The sequence below is a fragment of the Apodemus sylvaticus genome, chromosome 6 (genome assembly GCF_947179515.1).
Source record: "Apodemus sylvaticus chromosome 6, mApoSyl1.1, whole genome shotgun sequence".
NCBI classification, from domain to species: Eukaryota; Metazoa; Chordata; class Mammalia; order Rodentia; family Muridae; genus Apodemus; species Apodemus sylvaticus.
The window spans coordinates 52,400,444-52,418,362 of NC_067477.1; the positions used below are offsets into that span (position 1 = coordinate 52,400,444).

A 17,919-nucleotide genomic window follows, 5' to 3' on the forward strand; every position below is an offset into this window, starting at 1 on the left:
CCCGCACCCCACCCTCAAGTGTCTATGGTCCCAGCACCTGGATGAGCACTTAGCTTTAGTAAATTTGAAGAAACCGTCATGGAAGAAGGACTAAGCTGTATCTCACTGATTTTTTTTTTAAAGTACCATATATTCTAAGCTATACAGTTATATATTTAAAAAGAGAAAAGTGCTGTCAAATTTATAATCTAAAATGTTTTTTCATGATAACATAGATCCTAATCTAAGTGTATTCAAATCTGGCTCTGGTGTTTGAATGTCTTAAAATCAGAGAAATATGATAAATATTTGAGGGAAATTCTGGTGTAGAAGCTTGTATTTAAGTATAGAAAATTATGAAGCTGTTTGATTGACATGGGCTAGGGATGAGGGCTGACTGCGAAGGGGCATCAGGAAATTTGGAGGGTGCTGTAACTTCTACCTCTTGTCATGTGATGAGAGGTTCATGATCACACGAGCTTTTCCTACCCATACACCTCAATAAACCTGATTTTCAAAAAAGAAAACAAACAGGAAACTATAGGCCAGTATGAACAGAAACGGTATTTTGTATAGTTCGTCAGTGTGACCTATTTACAGAGAATGCAGATGGGAGCTTGTTTCTTATCTTCACAGGTGGTCTAGGTCTCCACTGGACTTCGTAAAGTGTTCCAGATTTGGGTCATGTGTCTGGGCCTTACCTTTAATAATGTTTTGGGTTCTGGCTTAATTCTCCCCCTTTTTGCTAATGGTATCTACCATTAGAGAGGCTGTTTGTGGGCCCAGGGCTTGCCACAGCTTACTGGCGGCTCCTTACTGAGCCTGGGAGAGGTGCTTATATATTTCAGACTTTTCTAGGCTAATAACAGAGTGGCCATGGGTTACTGCTGTGGGAACAAGGACTTTTGTTACTCTTAGGACCTCACATTTTATTGGCATTTTCACTTCTTAAAAATTTGTCATCTTGAGAGCAATTATACAAGATTGGGGACCCTGGATAGAGCGGTAGATTTTGGCTGATACAAGCATAGGCAGTTTAAATGCACTTCCATTGTCTTCCTGCGCTTTCAGGTGCCCTGGGAAGGGGCAACCTTGACATTAATCCACACTACACTTTCACCACCCTTCCCTGAAAACACACGCTATTGTCTGACAGAAAACTGTCACTATAGAAACACGGATTTGTGGTTGACCACACTTGTGGAGGCTGCCCCGGGCTTGTACAGAGTTGGACACCAACAATTGGAAGAGCTGTGCCCGGGTCTGCCAGGACGCCAGGCTGACAGAGCTAGCTGCAGATGGTGGCTTCATTACTGCATGTGGGCCATGCTACTGTGCAGGCGGAGGCTGCCTTTTGGACCAATCTTCCAGGAACTACACCCAGAAGGCATTATCATTCCATCGTGTTTCAGAACTGTCCCCAAACCAGTATCATGCAGCAGTAAGATCCCTATGGACAGGACAGCATTTCAGCCAGTGTTTCAGTGATGCTGCTAACCCTGGCCCTAACAGGATACAAATCCAGAGTGGAAACAGTGCCTTGAGTATTTTATCTGCTAGGAAGCAGGCATCATGGCTCCCACACTCCCTGCTTTGTCTGTCGTTGGCCTCTGTCTCCCTGGACCCCTCCGGTTGCTCATGGCTATGAAGCCATTTTCCCCCCACCAAAACATGCACCCACTTACTCTAAATCTGATTCTTCTGCCCACTCAGACTGACTGGTTTGTGTGTGCAGACACAAAAGGGACTCAAGCGCAGTGTAGCAAATGGAGTTCAGCTCCAGCTCTCCAGAGCTTCATGGTACCAACCATCCTTAAATGATAGACTGCAGCATGGAGGGCTGGAGAGTGCTCTGTCATCTTATAAAAAAACAAATGGAGGCACAAAGCAGGGCCAGGGCAGTCCTTTGAATAAATTTCAGGGGAAGACATTAATCCTGTGTCTCCAGCACATGTAAAGAACCTAGTTTTAAGTATTTCTTTAAGCTTTATTTATTTTTAGCTTATATTATGTATATGTGCCAGTGTCCAAAGAGGCCAGAACAAGGCATCTGATCCCCTGGAATTAGAGTTATGGGCTATTTTGAACTACCATGTGGGTGCTGGCCACCAAATCCAGGTCTCTGAAGGAACAGTAAGTGTTCTTAACTGCTGAGTTCTCTCTCCAGTCCCCAGTTTAAAGACTTGTAGCCTTCAGATGGGTGGGCTGGTCCTCAGTCTGTGCAGCCTGTTTCCAAGTCTGCCAAGGCGTTCTAGGCGACAAGAGGAAGTGAACTGCAGCAGGTCATGCCTGACGTCCGGTGACAGAGCGGTCTGTGTCCTTGCATCATTGGGATGCTCAGAACCTAATTCCTTTCTCACCACATGGACCTATATTGTGTGTGGTCATGCCTTTTGAAATCCTAGTGGGCTTCGAGAGAAAAGATAAAACCAGAAAGGTAACAACAGACAGGCTCATAGGAAGGATATAGTGTGAGGAATCCAGAGGGTCATGAAGTGGTAAGGTTTCTATAAGACAAAGCATTCTGCATCTGTATTAGGCAGGTGCTCTAAAGGAACAGGACCAAAGGAATGTGTATATATGCATGTGCAAATAGATATATTGGCTTACATGATGGTACCTGGTCAACCTGACAGTGATTGTCTGTGTTAGAAAGGCAAGAACCAGAGATCCCAGCAGTCCCTAGTTAGCACTGGAAACTCACAAGTGCCCATTCCTAGAGTCAATGGAACTGGGTACCCCGTGATAGGCCTAACATACTGGAGTCTGATGCCTATGTGGGAGAGTGGCAGCAGTCATAGACCCACTCATTCATAAAGAAGGCAAGCCGGTGTCACATGCCGTCTCAGCTCTTTCTGGACGTTTTAATCCTGGCTGCTCTTGGAGGACTGCACAGCCTACCTCGAGGGTGAGGTCCACTCCCTGTCACTCTCTCACATGTCTCCATAAGTGCTCCCATAGACACACAAGTGTGTGTCATCAGTTACAGACACTTCCTAATCCACTCAAGTTGACAACCCAACCAACCATTATAGCACCTGATCAAGCAACAGTCTAGGAAAATCTTCTTGATGTGATGGGAAGAACTTACAGCTGGCTTTGCCTCTTTAGTGGTGTGGCCTTATACATCTCTCCTTTATGGTCTTTGACCAGCTGACCAAAGGGAGGCGAGGCCCTTGGTCCCGAGAAGGTTTGATGCCCCAGTATAGGGGAATGCCAGGACAGGGAAGCGGGAGTGGGTGGATTGGTGAGTAGGGGGAGGGGGCATGGGTTAGGGGATTGGGGGGGGGGGGAGAACCAGGAAAGAAGGCAATATTTGAAATGCAAATGAAGAATATATCTAATAAATAAAAACAAAACAAAACAAAACAAAATGGTTTGAATGCTTTCAGCTCCAAAGTTTGCTGTGTGGTCTTCTCGTGCCCCAATGGCATTATTTACATCTATAGGAAAAGCTACAGACACCAGCATTCTCTTTCTGTAAGATTGTACATAACTATGTTAACTAACCTAACTGTAAAGCTCTCCGAAGGGCTGATGCTCACTGTGTTCCCTACTCTCTTAGTCTTCCAATAAAAGGCAGTTGTACATTAATACAAAGCAAAGCTCTAAGGGGATTTGAGAGGATACGGAATTGTCATTATTTTTGCATCCCAGTCTTGGGTTCTGCCCTTTATAACTTCTCTTGCACTATTTTTAGAATCTTGATAACACCGACTTTTGAAATTCTAAGACTGTAAGAGTTTTTCCTGTACAAAGTAGTAACGATAGAGACACAGTGAAATGTAGATAAGGACAGGACAATGGGCTGGGAATGGTAGGATGTCCTTTGTAGCTTCCAACCTAATTAACTGCAACAGTGGTCTGCGTCCTCTTAGCTGCATATGCTATTTAATTTCTAAGTTGTTCCTGGCATCAGAGAGGGGCAACAACTTATTACCTATTTAGTCAGTTTGTAATGGCAGCGGATTACTGTGGTTTTGTAGTGGAGATGCTGCAGTGATGTCCACATGCTCCTTCCTGGCTCTGGGCTCGGCTCCCTTTGGTGCCCCTTGTCCTGGGCTTCTGTTGTGGAGTAAATGTTAGCATAATGCAAGAAGCCCCCTGAAAATGCGGTTCCTTTGTTGAGGGCTGGAAGAGCCAACTCAGCTAGGAAAACAGGAAGGGGCTTTGTTTTGGCAGGTGGTAGTTTCTGTTCCAGAACTTTAATTCTGAGGCCATTCCATCCCCTTTAATTGTAGTTGTTTTTCTTATACAAAACATGACTTTTTTTCTTATTCAAAAAAGTCATGAATGAAAAAAAAAAACCATTCCCTTTAGTTCACATAGCAAGCATGCAGCAGACTGAGTTCCTTGGGCACTAGGCTAGATCCTGATTTACAGCCAAAAAGGAGGACACATTTGCAACTCCATGCAGAGGTATTGAGCCAAGCTCTGGAGTCTGGCCGCTGTCTGTACTTGGTAAATTGTTAACACATATAGCTCATGTCTTCCCTTTGGCTAAGATAAAAACATAAGTGCCTTTCTTCTGATGTTAGTAACTTGAGGCTTGCAAGGACCAGAAGTTTTCTCTAAATCACCATCACCAAAATCAACCATATAAATGGGTATTAGAGTGTTATATCTGCACACCTATAATCTCAGCATGTGGGGTGTCAGGATCAACCTGACCTATAAGTGAGATCCTGACTCAAATTTTTTTAAAAAAGAAGGTATTTGCAAGTCGTGAAATTGGAAACACCTGCGCCTGCTGGTGGTCAGGTAAAATATTAGAACCTTTGCCATGAGCTATAGTGATGTTCTTAGCCAGTCAGTGCGAGCCTCTCTCAGAGAGTAAATGATCATGTGTATAAAAGGGTGCTCACTTTGGATAGTGTGTGCGTGGTGGAGCAAAAATGTTGGCAGTGTGTCAGTAGGCAAATTGTGGCTTATGTGTGTAATTAGAGGCTAGGCAGTTATTAAAATGCCATAGAGGGTTGCTTATTGTTAGGAAAATTTTACTAAAAATAAAAAGCAATCTTGTCAAAATCCATGTGGTACTCTACAGATTCTCGTGCTACTTAAAATTAGTAGACAGGGTGCCGAGAATTTCGATAATGAAGTAGTACAATTGGGACTAGTATATTTTATTTCAGTTACAATGAGTGTGTAAGAAGGCTCCCACCCAGGGGACACAAAGGACATGAGAGGCTTAGAAGGTTTGTTCGTCTCTCCCACAGCAGCCTGCCTTGGAGTGTAAATGCAAGTAACAGGGGAGAGACAGGCAAGATCAAGATCAGGGCAGCTCTGGTTCCTGTACCTTTGCCACTAGTCTGACATGTTAGAGGAAACAAGACTGAGGAAATACGCTGTGATTTGAAGGTTGGGACACTTCCTGGCTCTGCTCCTCCAGGTGCCTACGCTGGGCACATCTTCTTACTCTGATGGCTTTGGGCTGCCACCGGCTCCACAGCAGCCTGGGTGGTGGGCTAGAGGACAGGATGAGCTCCTGTGACGGGAGTGCTCCACAGGACCATGACCTTGCTCCGTGGCATTGTTAAGGAGGAAAGGAATCCTTCATGAGGTTAAGGACTCCTAACCCTCAAGACCCTGATGGAGTATCTTGTTCCAGGTTCACATGGCCTGTGATTTTTCCATGAGGTCCTGTTGCCCCAGGAAGTATTACAGTTGAAAATGGATAGGAAACTCTAACATGCAGAGGTGGTTTTAGAAAAGTGTTACTTTGGCCATTATTAAATCAGAAGCTGCAGGCAGTGTGAGTTGCGCAACAGCATAGGAGAAAAGGCACCGTGAAAGTTCGTGCCCAAGAAGTTCCTTCAAGGCGACGCTTTGAGCCGAGCCTCGAATAGCAGGGAAGTTCAGTCAGAGGGAAGTGACCCACAAAGTGATGGCAAATGCAGAGCATCCTCACGGGCAGCCAATCAATCCGTCCTCCCAGGCCGAGGCTGGAAAGCATTGCCGTTGTTATTGGTACAGATCTTTTCCTGTCCACTGATCCTTGACTGCTCTAAATCTGAGATAGATTATAGAACTGTCCCAGTCAGCCCAGGGCATTGCCACCTCCCACATCTGTCTGTCTGTCTGTCATTATAGCTTGGTTGCTCTTGGACTCTAGCTGTTTGCTTGGCTTGTATTTAGACTCAGTTGTGGCTCTGCACTACCCAAAGCCTTCTAACCCTGGGATGGGGCAGGGTCAGGTGGTGTGATGCAAGTCAGACCGTGAGGTAAGGGACTATACAACAGGCCCACGCGTGACAGTCTTCCCCAGAAAGCCCTGTGGGGCTGTTGTCTTGAGATTTGCACACAGTTTGCTTTTTTTTTTTTTAATCGTTTCTTATTTTGAAGTTGAGTTCAGGAACCCTGTAAGCTGAACAAAAATGCACTTTGAAGGACCTCAAGTGGTACCCCCTCCCCTTCGAGAGTGGGGTGTGAGGACTCTGATCCTGTCACTGTACCCAGAGAGGGCTTGATAAAGACCCCCTGAGCGGATGCACCTGGTGTGGAATCACCACAAGAGAGGCATAGTCACAAGTAGACTGAGGTGCCAGTGTTCCCCGTGTCTCTGGCCATGATGTCTTTGGCTCACTCAAAGGTCAGAAAGGGGAGCCAATCCAGACAAAGAATGTTGGTCCCATGGGTCTGCGGGAGCCAATCCAGACAAAGAATGTTGGTCCCTTGGCGGCTAGGCTTTCTTCTTCACCCTTGGAAAACATCTAAGAATATTCAGAAAAGCTGGATTTAAAAAGTCCACCATATCCCTCAGCGGACATGAGGTGACCCCTCCCATGTCCCGTGAATAGGTATTAAAGGAGTCTGTCTCACGCGGAAGGCAGCCCTGAAAGTCTGCTTGGGTTCTCTGTTGTGTGCTTTGGTATCTCTTAGGTCCTGACCTTGTGTTTGTGCAGAGAGTTTTACGTGATGAAGTCATGGTTAGACTTGGGTAACCATCCAGGCTCCCTGCAGGTCTCTGTGCTCTCTGCTTTGGCCAGCCGTGCAATGGATTTGAGACAGCAAGAACAAGGGTTCCAGGCTCAGCGGGTAAGAGCACTGACTGCTCTTCTGAAGGTCCAGAGTTCAAATCCCAGCAACCACATGAAGGCTCTCAACCATCTGTACAGTTACAGTGTACTCATATATATAAAATAAATCAACAAATCTTAAAAAAAATAAAGGACTCTGGCAGCACACAGGAGGTGGTGGTCAGTCTTAGAAGAGAGGGAAAGTGAGACAGGCACGGGGCGATTCCTTGTGCACCCTGTGTCTAGGAGGAGCTGAAGAAGTAGTCAAGGTGTTTGTCTTGTTCTTCTTCCTGCCATCGGCACATCCACTCAGACTACCATTGTCTGCAGCACTCACTGTATTTCCATTTTAACTTTTCTGTAAGTGCTGGGTCTTGTGCACATGCCATCCATGCACGAGTCACAGCTCTGAAGTGTCTCTTCTTGGGACAGATGAGCTATAGAATAGAGGAGCACCTGTGCTTTGTTGGCCTCCTAAGAGGGAAGGAAATAAATGGTTTTCTTTCTTTTTCACCTTTTGAATTCCCTACTTACATCTTTTTCCTACCTGCTTTGTGGAGCCCGTGAGTTCCCTCACTTGCTCTGGCATCTTGAGAGAACTGACTCCAGGTTTCTTGATAGTCCTCTATTTCTGACCAGGTGTTTGGTTTATGGAGTGAAACAGATACCTAAATTAGACCAGGTAGGACTGCCTTGAAGCCATGTTCCCAAGCTTTCCCAGGCTGGCAGGGACCCTCCTAGCCACCAGAGACCAGGCTTGCCTGCTTTTTTTTTTCTGACACTAATTTTTATTGAATTATCTTCTTTCATCATGATTGGTTCCTTTAGTAAGCGGCATGTGTCTGTTCCTGGGTGCGTGCACATGCGGCATGGAGGCCAGAGATTGTCATCCAGGGTCTTCCTTGAACACTCCCACCTAAGTTGGTTGTTTTTGTTTTGTTTTGTTTTGTTTTGTTTGAGACAGGGTCTCTCGCTGAACCCAAACTGTATCTTTAGAGGAGTGTGGCTTTGAAAAGAAGCTGGGTGACCAGCAAAGCTGTAGTCTTCCACCGAGAGCTGGGATTATAGGTCTAGCTGATGCGGGGGCTGACCATCCAAACTCAAGCCCCGTGCTTACACGCAGTAGACATTTTGTCAACTGAGCCGTTTCCCCAACTCATTCCTCCCCCTGTTTTATTTTTATGCTTGATACCAACTAGTAGACATGAGCAAGAAGAGAAAATGACTCGTGAATGTCCTTTGAAGGAGCGAGCTGCAGGAGACAGGACAGTCCTTCGAGCCTCATTTCACACATCTCCTTAGAGCTCTGGCCTGTGCTGAAGGAAGCCCCGTGATGCAAACACTTTCATTTCCCCATAAATCAAGGAGCCCCGTGTTATCTAGCATCAGTGGAATTGTTGCAGAATGAAACTGGAAGCCTTTGCCTCTGGGTGCAACCCTGAAGTAAATACACTTTGCCCTGGGGTGGCAGTTTCTTCCCTTAGATGTGATAAGGCTAGACCCTGCAGTCTTCCACCTGAGCGAGAGTTTCTTAAGCTTCCCACAGTGGCCTTCCTTAAGCTTCCCACAGTGGCCTTCCTTAAGCTTCCCACAGTGGCCTTCCTTAAGCTTCCCACAGTGGCCTTCCTTAAGCTTCCCACAGTGGCCTTCCGTTTGGACTGTCCTTACTCTGGGGAAGCCCTGCAGAGATGGCTGGGGAGATTCATACTCTGCCAATGCTCTCCAGGACAGCTGTTGACCGTGAACGTTCTCTCTGGACTCCTCACTCTCGTGGGTTTCTCCTTCCCTCACAGACTCCCGATGCTGATGTTCTCAGAAGAACAGGGAGGTGTGAGCATATGGTTCTAAGAAGTAGCCATGTCTAACTGCTGTGGCCGTCCTAATTTTTATTGCTTACATGGGTGGTTTTAGAAACTCTGACAAGGAAGCCATAATAATCCACCTTTATTTTGTACATGCTAACATCTTCATTCTAGTAAGATTTTTTTTTTTTTTGCCCTCCCAGCCGCTCTAGTAAGATTTTTGTGGGAACCAGAAACACACACACATACACACACAAGCTGATTATCTATGTGTGGTATATATACATATATGTAATATAGAAGATATTAACTTAAAGGTTGCTTACAATTGGTTATTAAAATGTAATTTAAGAGGTTTTAAACTCCTGAACAAACAAAAACTCAACTCCACATTGTTCCCAGTCAGTGGGTCTCCATTGACCACCTTTTTTGAATAGAGGAAGAGCTGTTTAGATTCTCCCAACACTCTACCCTGTGACAGGAGAGTTAGCCATACACAGCCAGGGACCACTTCCGCCACCGATAAGCTTAGCATCCCATCCCCAGGAGCGTCTGTAGATCCTGTCGCTTCCCCCTTTTATCTTTAACACAGTAAGAACGCCTTTGCTGTCTGTCCGTTACATCCCCAGACCAACCCTATTCGCATACTTGGAAAGTCCTGGCTTTTATGTTTTCCTTTGAGTCCTATCTAAGCCCTCCTAATGACTAATGATGTATCCTGTTGTCTGGCACTAAAATTTAAGAACATCTAATAAATTAAGGATGCTTCTGCATTGCTTCTTGTCTGACCAGCATCTGTGGGTGCCAGCTGCCAGCAAGTGGCTCGGGTGTCTGTACCACTCCTGGGTACCCACAGGCGGACACACCCGCTTCTGAAGAAAGGTACCTTCAAGTGTGCATGCCAGTCTCGATGTAAAGTTTGTGTGCTTAAACACTTCCCGTAAGAGAATCACCTGATCTATTAAGATGACCTGACTTGGACTTACAAAGAGCTGCCTATCAATCGCTGGAAATTGCATAGCTATCATAAATACTTCACTCCTAGCTTTCCTGAGCATTCCATAATGCTCCGGCTACATCTGTGAGCATCACAGAATCTAAGTTTGTGCCCAAGGAGGTGGTATGGGGGAAGGTGGACAGGTATGCAGGGTCCTCTGCCTTCCAGGGATGCTCAAGTCAGAGTCTACCAACCCAACCTTTCCCCGTTGAGGATAAAGGGCTTTGTGGCTTCAGCTCACATCTAATCACCCACTCTTGCCCTGATGAGATGTGTATATACCTCAATTAAAGCACTTGTGTCTGAGGTCTGAAATGTGCTTGGACCCTTGTGTTCAAACAGGATCCAGAGAGTGTTCAAACGGGATCCAGAGAGTGTTCAAACAGGATCCAGAGAGTGTCCCAAGACAACAGAGAACAAATCTTTGCTCCTCTTATCTTTTTTAGTAGAATATTTTATTGCCCTGATACTATGCAATAATAGTATCATGCTTACCAAGCTTAGGGATGGCGCTGGAGTGGAGTATTTATCTTTATTGCTCCAAAGCATTCAGAGTAGAGAGAACTGAGCTGGTGGAGGTGGCGTGGACGAGGTGCTGCTGTGGCAGTCGTAGAGGTGGTGGTTGTAGACGTGGCGCTTGGTGGTAGTGGGGGGGTGTCAGTGGCCGTGCGGGCGAAACTGGCAATTGCTGATCCACTCCTGCGCACCAGGGTTCTTCAGAAGAGTTGGAGGCGACCCTACCCTGGGCACGCCCCTCTTTGTTTACACGCCACCGGTGTTGAAAACAGAGGAAGGGCCATATATCATGTTTCCGCGTGTGGCTTTCAAACACTATTTTATTCCACAGCTTTATATTTTATCATTTTTTATAAATGTAATCTTGATGCTAGCTTTCGCAGAAGGGAGGAGCTGTCCTTAAATGACTAGAATTCTCGGTGTCAGTTTCATATTTGTGTTGCCCTGCTTATCTGGTAGATCAGAAAGCGGAACAGTTAACAAGGAGGTCCCTGAGGTAAGGGAGGGTGTTTCCCTCTGAGTTCTGAAATGTGCTTAGAAGGTTGTGTTCCCTCAGATTCTTCAGAACCATACAGGGTCCACGACTCCCTGTCCCCCAGTCTACTTCTTTTGCTCTCCCACAGCTTACTAAACAGATAACCTGGATCAACTGCTGTACCCCCTTTTGGATAGGGAGTTCCCTATAGCCCCAACTGGCCCTGATCTCACTGTGTAACTGAGGCTGACACTGAGCCTTCGAGTCTTTCTACTTCTGCTTCCTGAGTTCAGGATCATAGGCATGATGGTCATGTCTAGTTCAAGCTACATCCCCCAGCCCTCCTCATCTTATTACTTAGCTTTTGAATCAACTTCCATTCTGCCATCATAGTTTCTATAACTTACAGATATGTAAGACCACAGGTGGCCCGCCGAACTGGCTTATTTGGGGAGCATGCAAGAGGCTGTGCCCCCACGTGGCCTGGGGCTACTTCTCGTGTAATGTGGCCTTCACTCTTATGTCCTTGTCCAGACTGCTCACCAGAAGTGCAGCCCAAATATGTTAGAGGCGGGAAGCGTTACGGACGAAGATCACTGCCCGAGTTCCAGGAGTCTGGGGAAGAGTTCGCGGAGGTGACAGTGCTTGAGTCACTAGAGGAAGAAGCAAGGCCATCACACATCCCAGCTGGCGACTGCAGCGAGGTAAGGAGCTCGGTCACAGTCACAGGACTATCACAGTCACAGGCGCAGTCACCCATTGTGGGCACGAGCCCTCTGTAGCATGAGACAGAAGTTAGGCATTCACAGTGCAACAGGCTCCACTCAGATGTGCCCCCTTGTAGGTTCCCTCTCCTGCCTCTCGGACATAGAAGCTAACCTTCCTAACCTTTGTCTCGGTTTTCAGAAAGTTGATTATGTCTGAGCCTCATTTATATGTATCTACCTAGATTTCGGTTATTTTTTATATTGCCTGATCTATAGCTTCTCACAGCTCTCCTTGGAATTGTATCTTTCCCTGCTATGGTACTTTTAATTTAATTTTAATTTTTTTCCCAATGATTTTAAAAAGCTAACCAAGGGCCTAGCAGGTAAGAACACTTGCTGCATAAGCTTGAAGACTCAAGTTCAAATCCCTAGAATCCGTGTAAAAAGCTGGGTGTGGTTGACATGTGCACTGGGCTTGTGAGTCTGAGTAGAGTCATCGAGAGCCATGGTTGGGGTGGTAGAAGGGTAGGGAGGAGTTGGAGGGTTGGAGACAAGATTGCCGGGCCTTGCTGGTGGTCGGCCTAGTTCTTGTCTTAAGAGAATAAGACAGAGACACACAGCTTCCTCCTCTGGCCTCAACACATGCAGGGGTACAAACATCCACGCACACCCATGTGTTCACACACTACCCACACAAACACATCTCACACACGTACATGTCTGAAAATTAAAAAAAACAAAACAAAAAACAGGTTTAAATCTAAATCTTTCACTGTCTCCAACCTCAAGCCGTGATGAACTTCCATAACAGAATAGAAATCTTGTGTTTCAAATTTTTTCAGGTTTTAAGATTTATTTTATGTGTTTGAATGTTTTGCCTGCTTTTATATATGTGCACCATGTATATACATGCCTGTTGCCTGGGGAGAACAGACCCTAGATCTGGATTTATAGATGGTCATGAGCAGCCATGGAGGTACCTGGGACTTGAACTCGGGTCCTCTGAAAAGCAACCAGTACCATTAACCGCAGAGCTATCTCCCTAGCTCCGTGTTTTGATGTTTTAAAATCACCTACACTTTAATCTTTTGGGAGGTGATAAACCAGCGGAGTGCCTCCCCAGGGCATGGACGTTTCCATCACTCTTCCTCGGGCCTGTCACACCCAGGGGCAGCACACACACTGGCTCCCCATCTTACTTGGCACTCTTCTTTTCATTTTATGCACCACTGTAATCTGCCAGTAAAGAAGAAGCGGTAACAGTTTCTTTAGTCTTTCTGGCTCATTTGCCAACATCCCATTTATAGAACATGATCAAGAATGCCTTGCTGAGCAAACTCTTAAATTTTCTTGCAAATCTCAGCTCAGATTGGAGCTGTAAATATTCCAGACATGAATATAAGCTGAAAAAGAGACAAAGCACCTCCACTTTCAGGATGGGTCTGCAGACTGCAGGCTGACTGACTGTGTGTGTGTGTGTGTATCTGCATATCTGTGTATGCATGCGTGTGTTTATAGACTGCAGGCCGACTGGGTATTTGTGCATTTGTCTGTGTGAACATGTGTATTCATGGTTGCCTAGCATCCTTGTTACTAAAATCTATAGGAGACTTGCTCCCAAGGATGTCCTTAGCAATCAAACATCTGTCTTCAACATCCTGAATACCTGAAAACCTAAAGGAACAAGGACAAACCCAGGTATGGGGAAGATTTCCCCATAGGAAATGGAACTGTCAATAAATACTGAAAATAAAAGGGGGAAAACACACACACACACACACACACACACACACACACACATGTGCGCGCGCTAAATACCTTTGCCTCTCAAAAAAAAAAAAAAAGAAAAGAAAATCAAATGATACTTAATCTGTTCCCTAGATGTGATGGTTCAGTGGCAGATATATAAGGAAAAGAAAAATAGCTAGAAAAGAGACAGAGAGCTTACAAAATGGAGTAAGAATAATGTGGGTGACATGTAGCCACTAAATTTGGAGACAGAGAGCATGGCCCGGGGTCTTCTGGGGCCCCAAGCAGGTTAGCCTAGGGCAGGAATGCTGGCTATCCCAGACACTCAGTTCAGGGATCCCTTCCTTTCTTGGTTCTTTTGAAACCTTCAGACAGGGATCTTTGCCTAGGAAAACATGAAACTTACATGCAAAACTTATATACACAGTTTTAAGAGGGCAAGGATCTGCATACATTGCATAGTTGAATATTCATACACCGCGTTTTTCCTTGCTGTTGGAGAGGGTATCCTGTTACTATGTAAAATCTGTTTTATCGTGAGTCTGGGTGGTATGAAATTTAATTGGGATATACATCTTGAAAAAGAGTCTGGACGCTTTAGGAGGTAAGCTTAATTATTCCGAGACCCTTTTTAAGTCTAGTGTCTTATCTGTTGAATTGGTCTCAAGATATTATTATGTGGTGCCAAGAAACCCAAACCCAATAATTGTTTATTTTTGACACAGTAGTTTCTACTTACACTCCAGGGACACCCAGAGAGCCTCTGAGCCGAGTCAGCCCTTCCTGGCAATGTATTTCTTGCCCCTTTGTTAGCTCAGTTGCTGACTCACTGGTTAGCTTGTTTATTCTACTGGGGTTACTATCTTTAAAAAACGAGCCTTTGGTTTATGTATAAGTAAACATGAGTTGAAGCCTGAGGCAGGAGAAACCTTGCTGATGGTAAAGGATGTTATGGAGAGATCACATCACCTTCAGTGTGCTACAGCTTCCTGCACATGCTCCAGAAACCCCACATAGGACCTTTGAATCCCACAGTCAGAATCTGTCCTGTTCACCACTCTCCAAAAGAGCTGCAGGCAGAGACCTGGGCAGGGCCCTTTCCCTGGGTGTCTGCTCCCAGCAGAGACTCTCCCCACGGTCATAGTCTGCTGCATCCCACCCCAAAGCACCCACAGGAGTACCAGAGGACATGCCTTTGCCTCCCCTGTTGAGATTGTCACAGCTGCTTCCTGCCCCCAAAGTAAGCTGAGTCGGTCCTGCCGTCTTTTGGTTTTTAGAACTATAGTTGAACCAAAGCTTGGTCTTGCTAAAAGTGATCTTCCACTCAGCCCCCAACCCTGTCATTTTTCAAAGCAGCTTCTCTCTTCAAGTTTTGGATGTTTCTGTGCAGCTGCGACCCTGCCCAAGGTCTCGTTCTCATCAGCAGCCTTCCCCTGGGCAGATGGTCTTGTGGTGTGGTTTTATGAGCCTGTCAGTCTTGTGTCCGCATAGCGTCTCTGTTTGCTGTCTAGCTCTAGTCTCAGTTACCTGCCTAAGAGGCACATCCTGGAATCATTATCCTTTCTACAGATGCTGTTCACGCGCTGAGGGGTGAGGAAGTGAAGGCCTCTTCCTATTTGGAGGAGACTTCTCCTGCCTGACTAGGGAGCCCAAATCTTAAATCTGTCAGGGGTTCTGTTCTCTGCTACATTCATTTCTGTCTCCTTCCTTGTCACCTGAGAATCTGACATCTCATGTCTTCAGAGGTGTTGAGAATCTGTTCTCTGGGATCATTCTTTACCGTGGAGCTATCTGGCACTATCAAAGGAGAAGGAAATAAGGGGAGCTGGAGACAGACTTCTTAGGTTTGCAAGATTGGGACACGTAGCCAGATTTGTTGGTCTGCTGTTTCTCCTGCTTTCAACAGGTCTGATTTTTCCCTCCCCAAAGTGGCTTCAGTTCAGAGTTTTTCGATGGAGACAATAAAAAGATCAGAGCCTGTTATCAGGAGCTGAGGGTGGTCTGGCTGTGTTCCCTAATGGGAAACTAATTTTAGCTCCAGGTTGAGTCAAATCATGATCTTACTGAGGTCCTGTGGAGGCGCGGGTTACCAACGGGGTGGAGCAGTGTCCCACTCACCCATCAAAGCTGTCCCATTAGCATCTCACCCTCTCAGGACAAATGAGCAAACTGTATCTGAAAAGGTAAAGTAAGAATCTCTCTCTCCACTCATCAGAGGGGAGGTTGCTGCGGCCTCCCACTTCTGCAGGAAGGCTGTCATTTCCAGGCTCCGGGGTGGTATAGTTCACGGTGTCTTTTTTTGATACAGGGCCCTTCTCCCATAAGTACTGCCTAAACTATAGATAACTCTCAACAGTAATTCTCTGCAGTTTACCTCTAACTCCACCTTTTTGTTGGCACTCATGGGCATGTCCACAAATGTAGACAAGTGAAGCATCTAAGTTTATATTTAATATAAGCCCTGTGCAATGCTTCAGATTTCATAGGCACCAGCAACTTGGAAGCTCCCATGGTCGCTGCTCACATGTCATGAGCCGTGGGTGAATGAGGGCCAACATGGTCACAGGTCATAGCTACTCTGCTTCCCCTTGTACAGAGTGTATGAAAATGAACTAAATAGGAACTGGAGAGATGGCTTGGCAGTTAAAAGAACTGGCTGCTCTTCCAGAGGACCCAGGTTCAATTCCTAGCATCCTCATGGTACTGTCTGTGATCTGACACCCTTGCACAGACATACATGCAGGCAAAACACCAATACACATGAACTATAATACATAAGCTTTGCCACGGCTTTGGCCATGTTCGGCTTTTGATTCTATTTGTCTGTGTTCAAGGCCCAAAAGACCCTTTCTCTAATCCTTCCCTCTCCCTTGAACGTTTATCAGGCAAGTTGATTCTTTCCTGCTGAAAGCGAGAAATGTCTAACCTAGCTGTTTAGAGTGTCTTCCCTATCGAGTGCAGTTTACAGGGCAACAGAGCCATTCTGTAGGGAGAGACCTCTGAATTCTGCAGCACTGTGTAAGTCCTTCAAAACCTCATCTGGAAAGCAGGACATCCAAGGTGCTAATTTGCAGGCCAGGTAGAGCCCACTAGCAGCCGTGATGTGCCTGGCCTCCACTAGCATGTTGATCTGGCGTCTGGATCCCCTGGTATCTGACCTCTCTCCTCTCAGCTTCGATAGAAAGGGATGGCGATTTTTCTTTTTTTATGGGATCATTTTCACCGTCAGTTCAGGAGGACATTCTACTCCTTAATGAATCAAGGCCAACAAAGGGCACATTCTTGGTCCCAGCCTAAGGTGTGACTACCGAGGGGGTTGTGGTTGACACCACTTGTTCTTAACTTCAGTAAAAAACAGAAGTGAGACTTCAGGATTTTTAAGAGCACATTTTATCCCGTTTGATGAATAGCTACTAAAGAACCTTGGGTTTCAGGCCCTTGTTTCGTCACAGGTAGCTAGCAGGGGGGGCAAAACGCCACACATTTTAATTCTATTCTCTGTTCTTCAGGCTTGGTAGAAACGTTTGTGTAATTAATACAATTGGGGCAGGGCCACTTTGCTTTCTGGCCTAGTTGAAGAACAGGACTCAGCTTGTTAACTGTTTTCCTCTCCAGGGAATAAGTTGAGTCTGTAAGATCCTTATCAAGAACAAGGGGATTTCAACAATTATTTCTTCAACTGTAGACAATAATAATGTAAGTCAAAACCTTTGGCTCACACGATGCAGTTCAGCGAGAACCTGAGAAAACAGTTAAATCCGACGGACACATTGGCCCAAGGATGCTCAGCAGAGTCCAAGCTTCAGGTTGGCCAGGGTGGCACTTGGTTAGCCCCGCCCCCTGCAAAACAACAAAACCAAACAAAACCCTAAAACAAAAACCTAACCTTGCTGCCCACATCAGTTCAAACTGCTTTGACACTGAGATTGACCCTTTCCTTTATGATATTTTCATATTCGCATAGCTTGGTGTTGAAACGGTGAATTTTTCCATTGTGTGGGTTAATGTTTAATTGTAGCACACACACCTGGGGTTTTTTTTGTATCTGAGAGAAGCCCTACTCAGACCTTTTATAGTTGAGACATACACATTACTTTTTCATTACCCCCTTTATATCCTTTGTCCATCTGTCCCCTCATTGAGGGTGATGTCCTCAGGACAGATGCTTTTGTTAATAGCATTCCATCTTCCCTTCCTGCTTCTTCAGTCTAGTTAGATTACATGGCTTCTCCAGTATGGGATTATAGATCCCTTGAGTGTGACCTAAGACCTCAAATCCTCTTCAAAGCTAACAAGATGCTCTTGTTCTTCCAAGGCTTGCAGACCTTGGTTCCCTGATTAGTCTTCCTGAATTACACCAAGATGTTGTCCCTTAAAGTCTGTCTCTGGGGCTGGAGAGGTGGCTCAGTGGTTATGAACACTGGCTGCTCTTTCAGAGGGTCCGAGTTCAATTCCCAGCAACCACACAGCAGCTCACAACTGTCTGTAACACCAGTGCTAGGGGATCTGACACCCTCACACAGACATACATTCAACTAAAACACCAATTCACAGGAAATAAAAATAGATAATTCATTAAAAGAAAAGATCCATCTCTACTCCACAGTTTTCCAGATGAGTAATTCCTGATACCCACTTTGCACTGCAAACCTAAGACACCCAGCACATCAAACCA

At 45.7% G+C, this 17,919-nt stretch overlaps 1 protein-coding gene across 10 annotated transcripts in view; it reads left to right on the forward strand.

The window, feature by feature from the left end:
• Nucleotides 1–17,919, forward strand: part of Nin (ninein) — a 101,523-nt gene that overhangs the window by 22,676 nt on the left and 60,928 nt on the right. For all 10 annotated transcript variants that reach the window (XR_007978358.1, XM_052185719.1, XM_052185720.1 and 7 more), the window contains one exon: nucleotides 11,323–11,492. Coding sequence is in view for 9 of the 10 variants with exons in the window: in XM_052185719.1 (XP_052041679.1) it covers nucleotides 11,323–11,492 (170 nt within the window). In the remaining variant the exon portion in view is untranslated. The remainder of the gene's footprint in view (nucleotides 1–11,322; nucleotides 11,493–17,919) is intronic.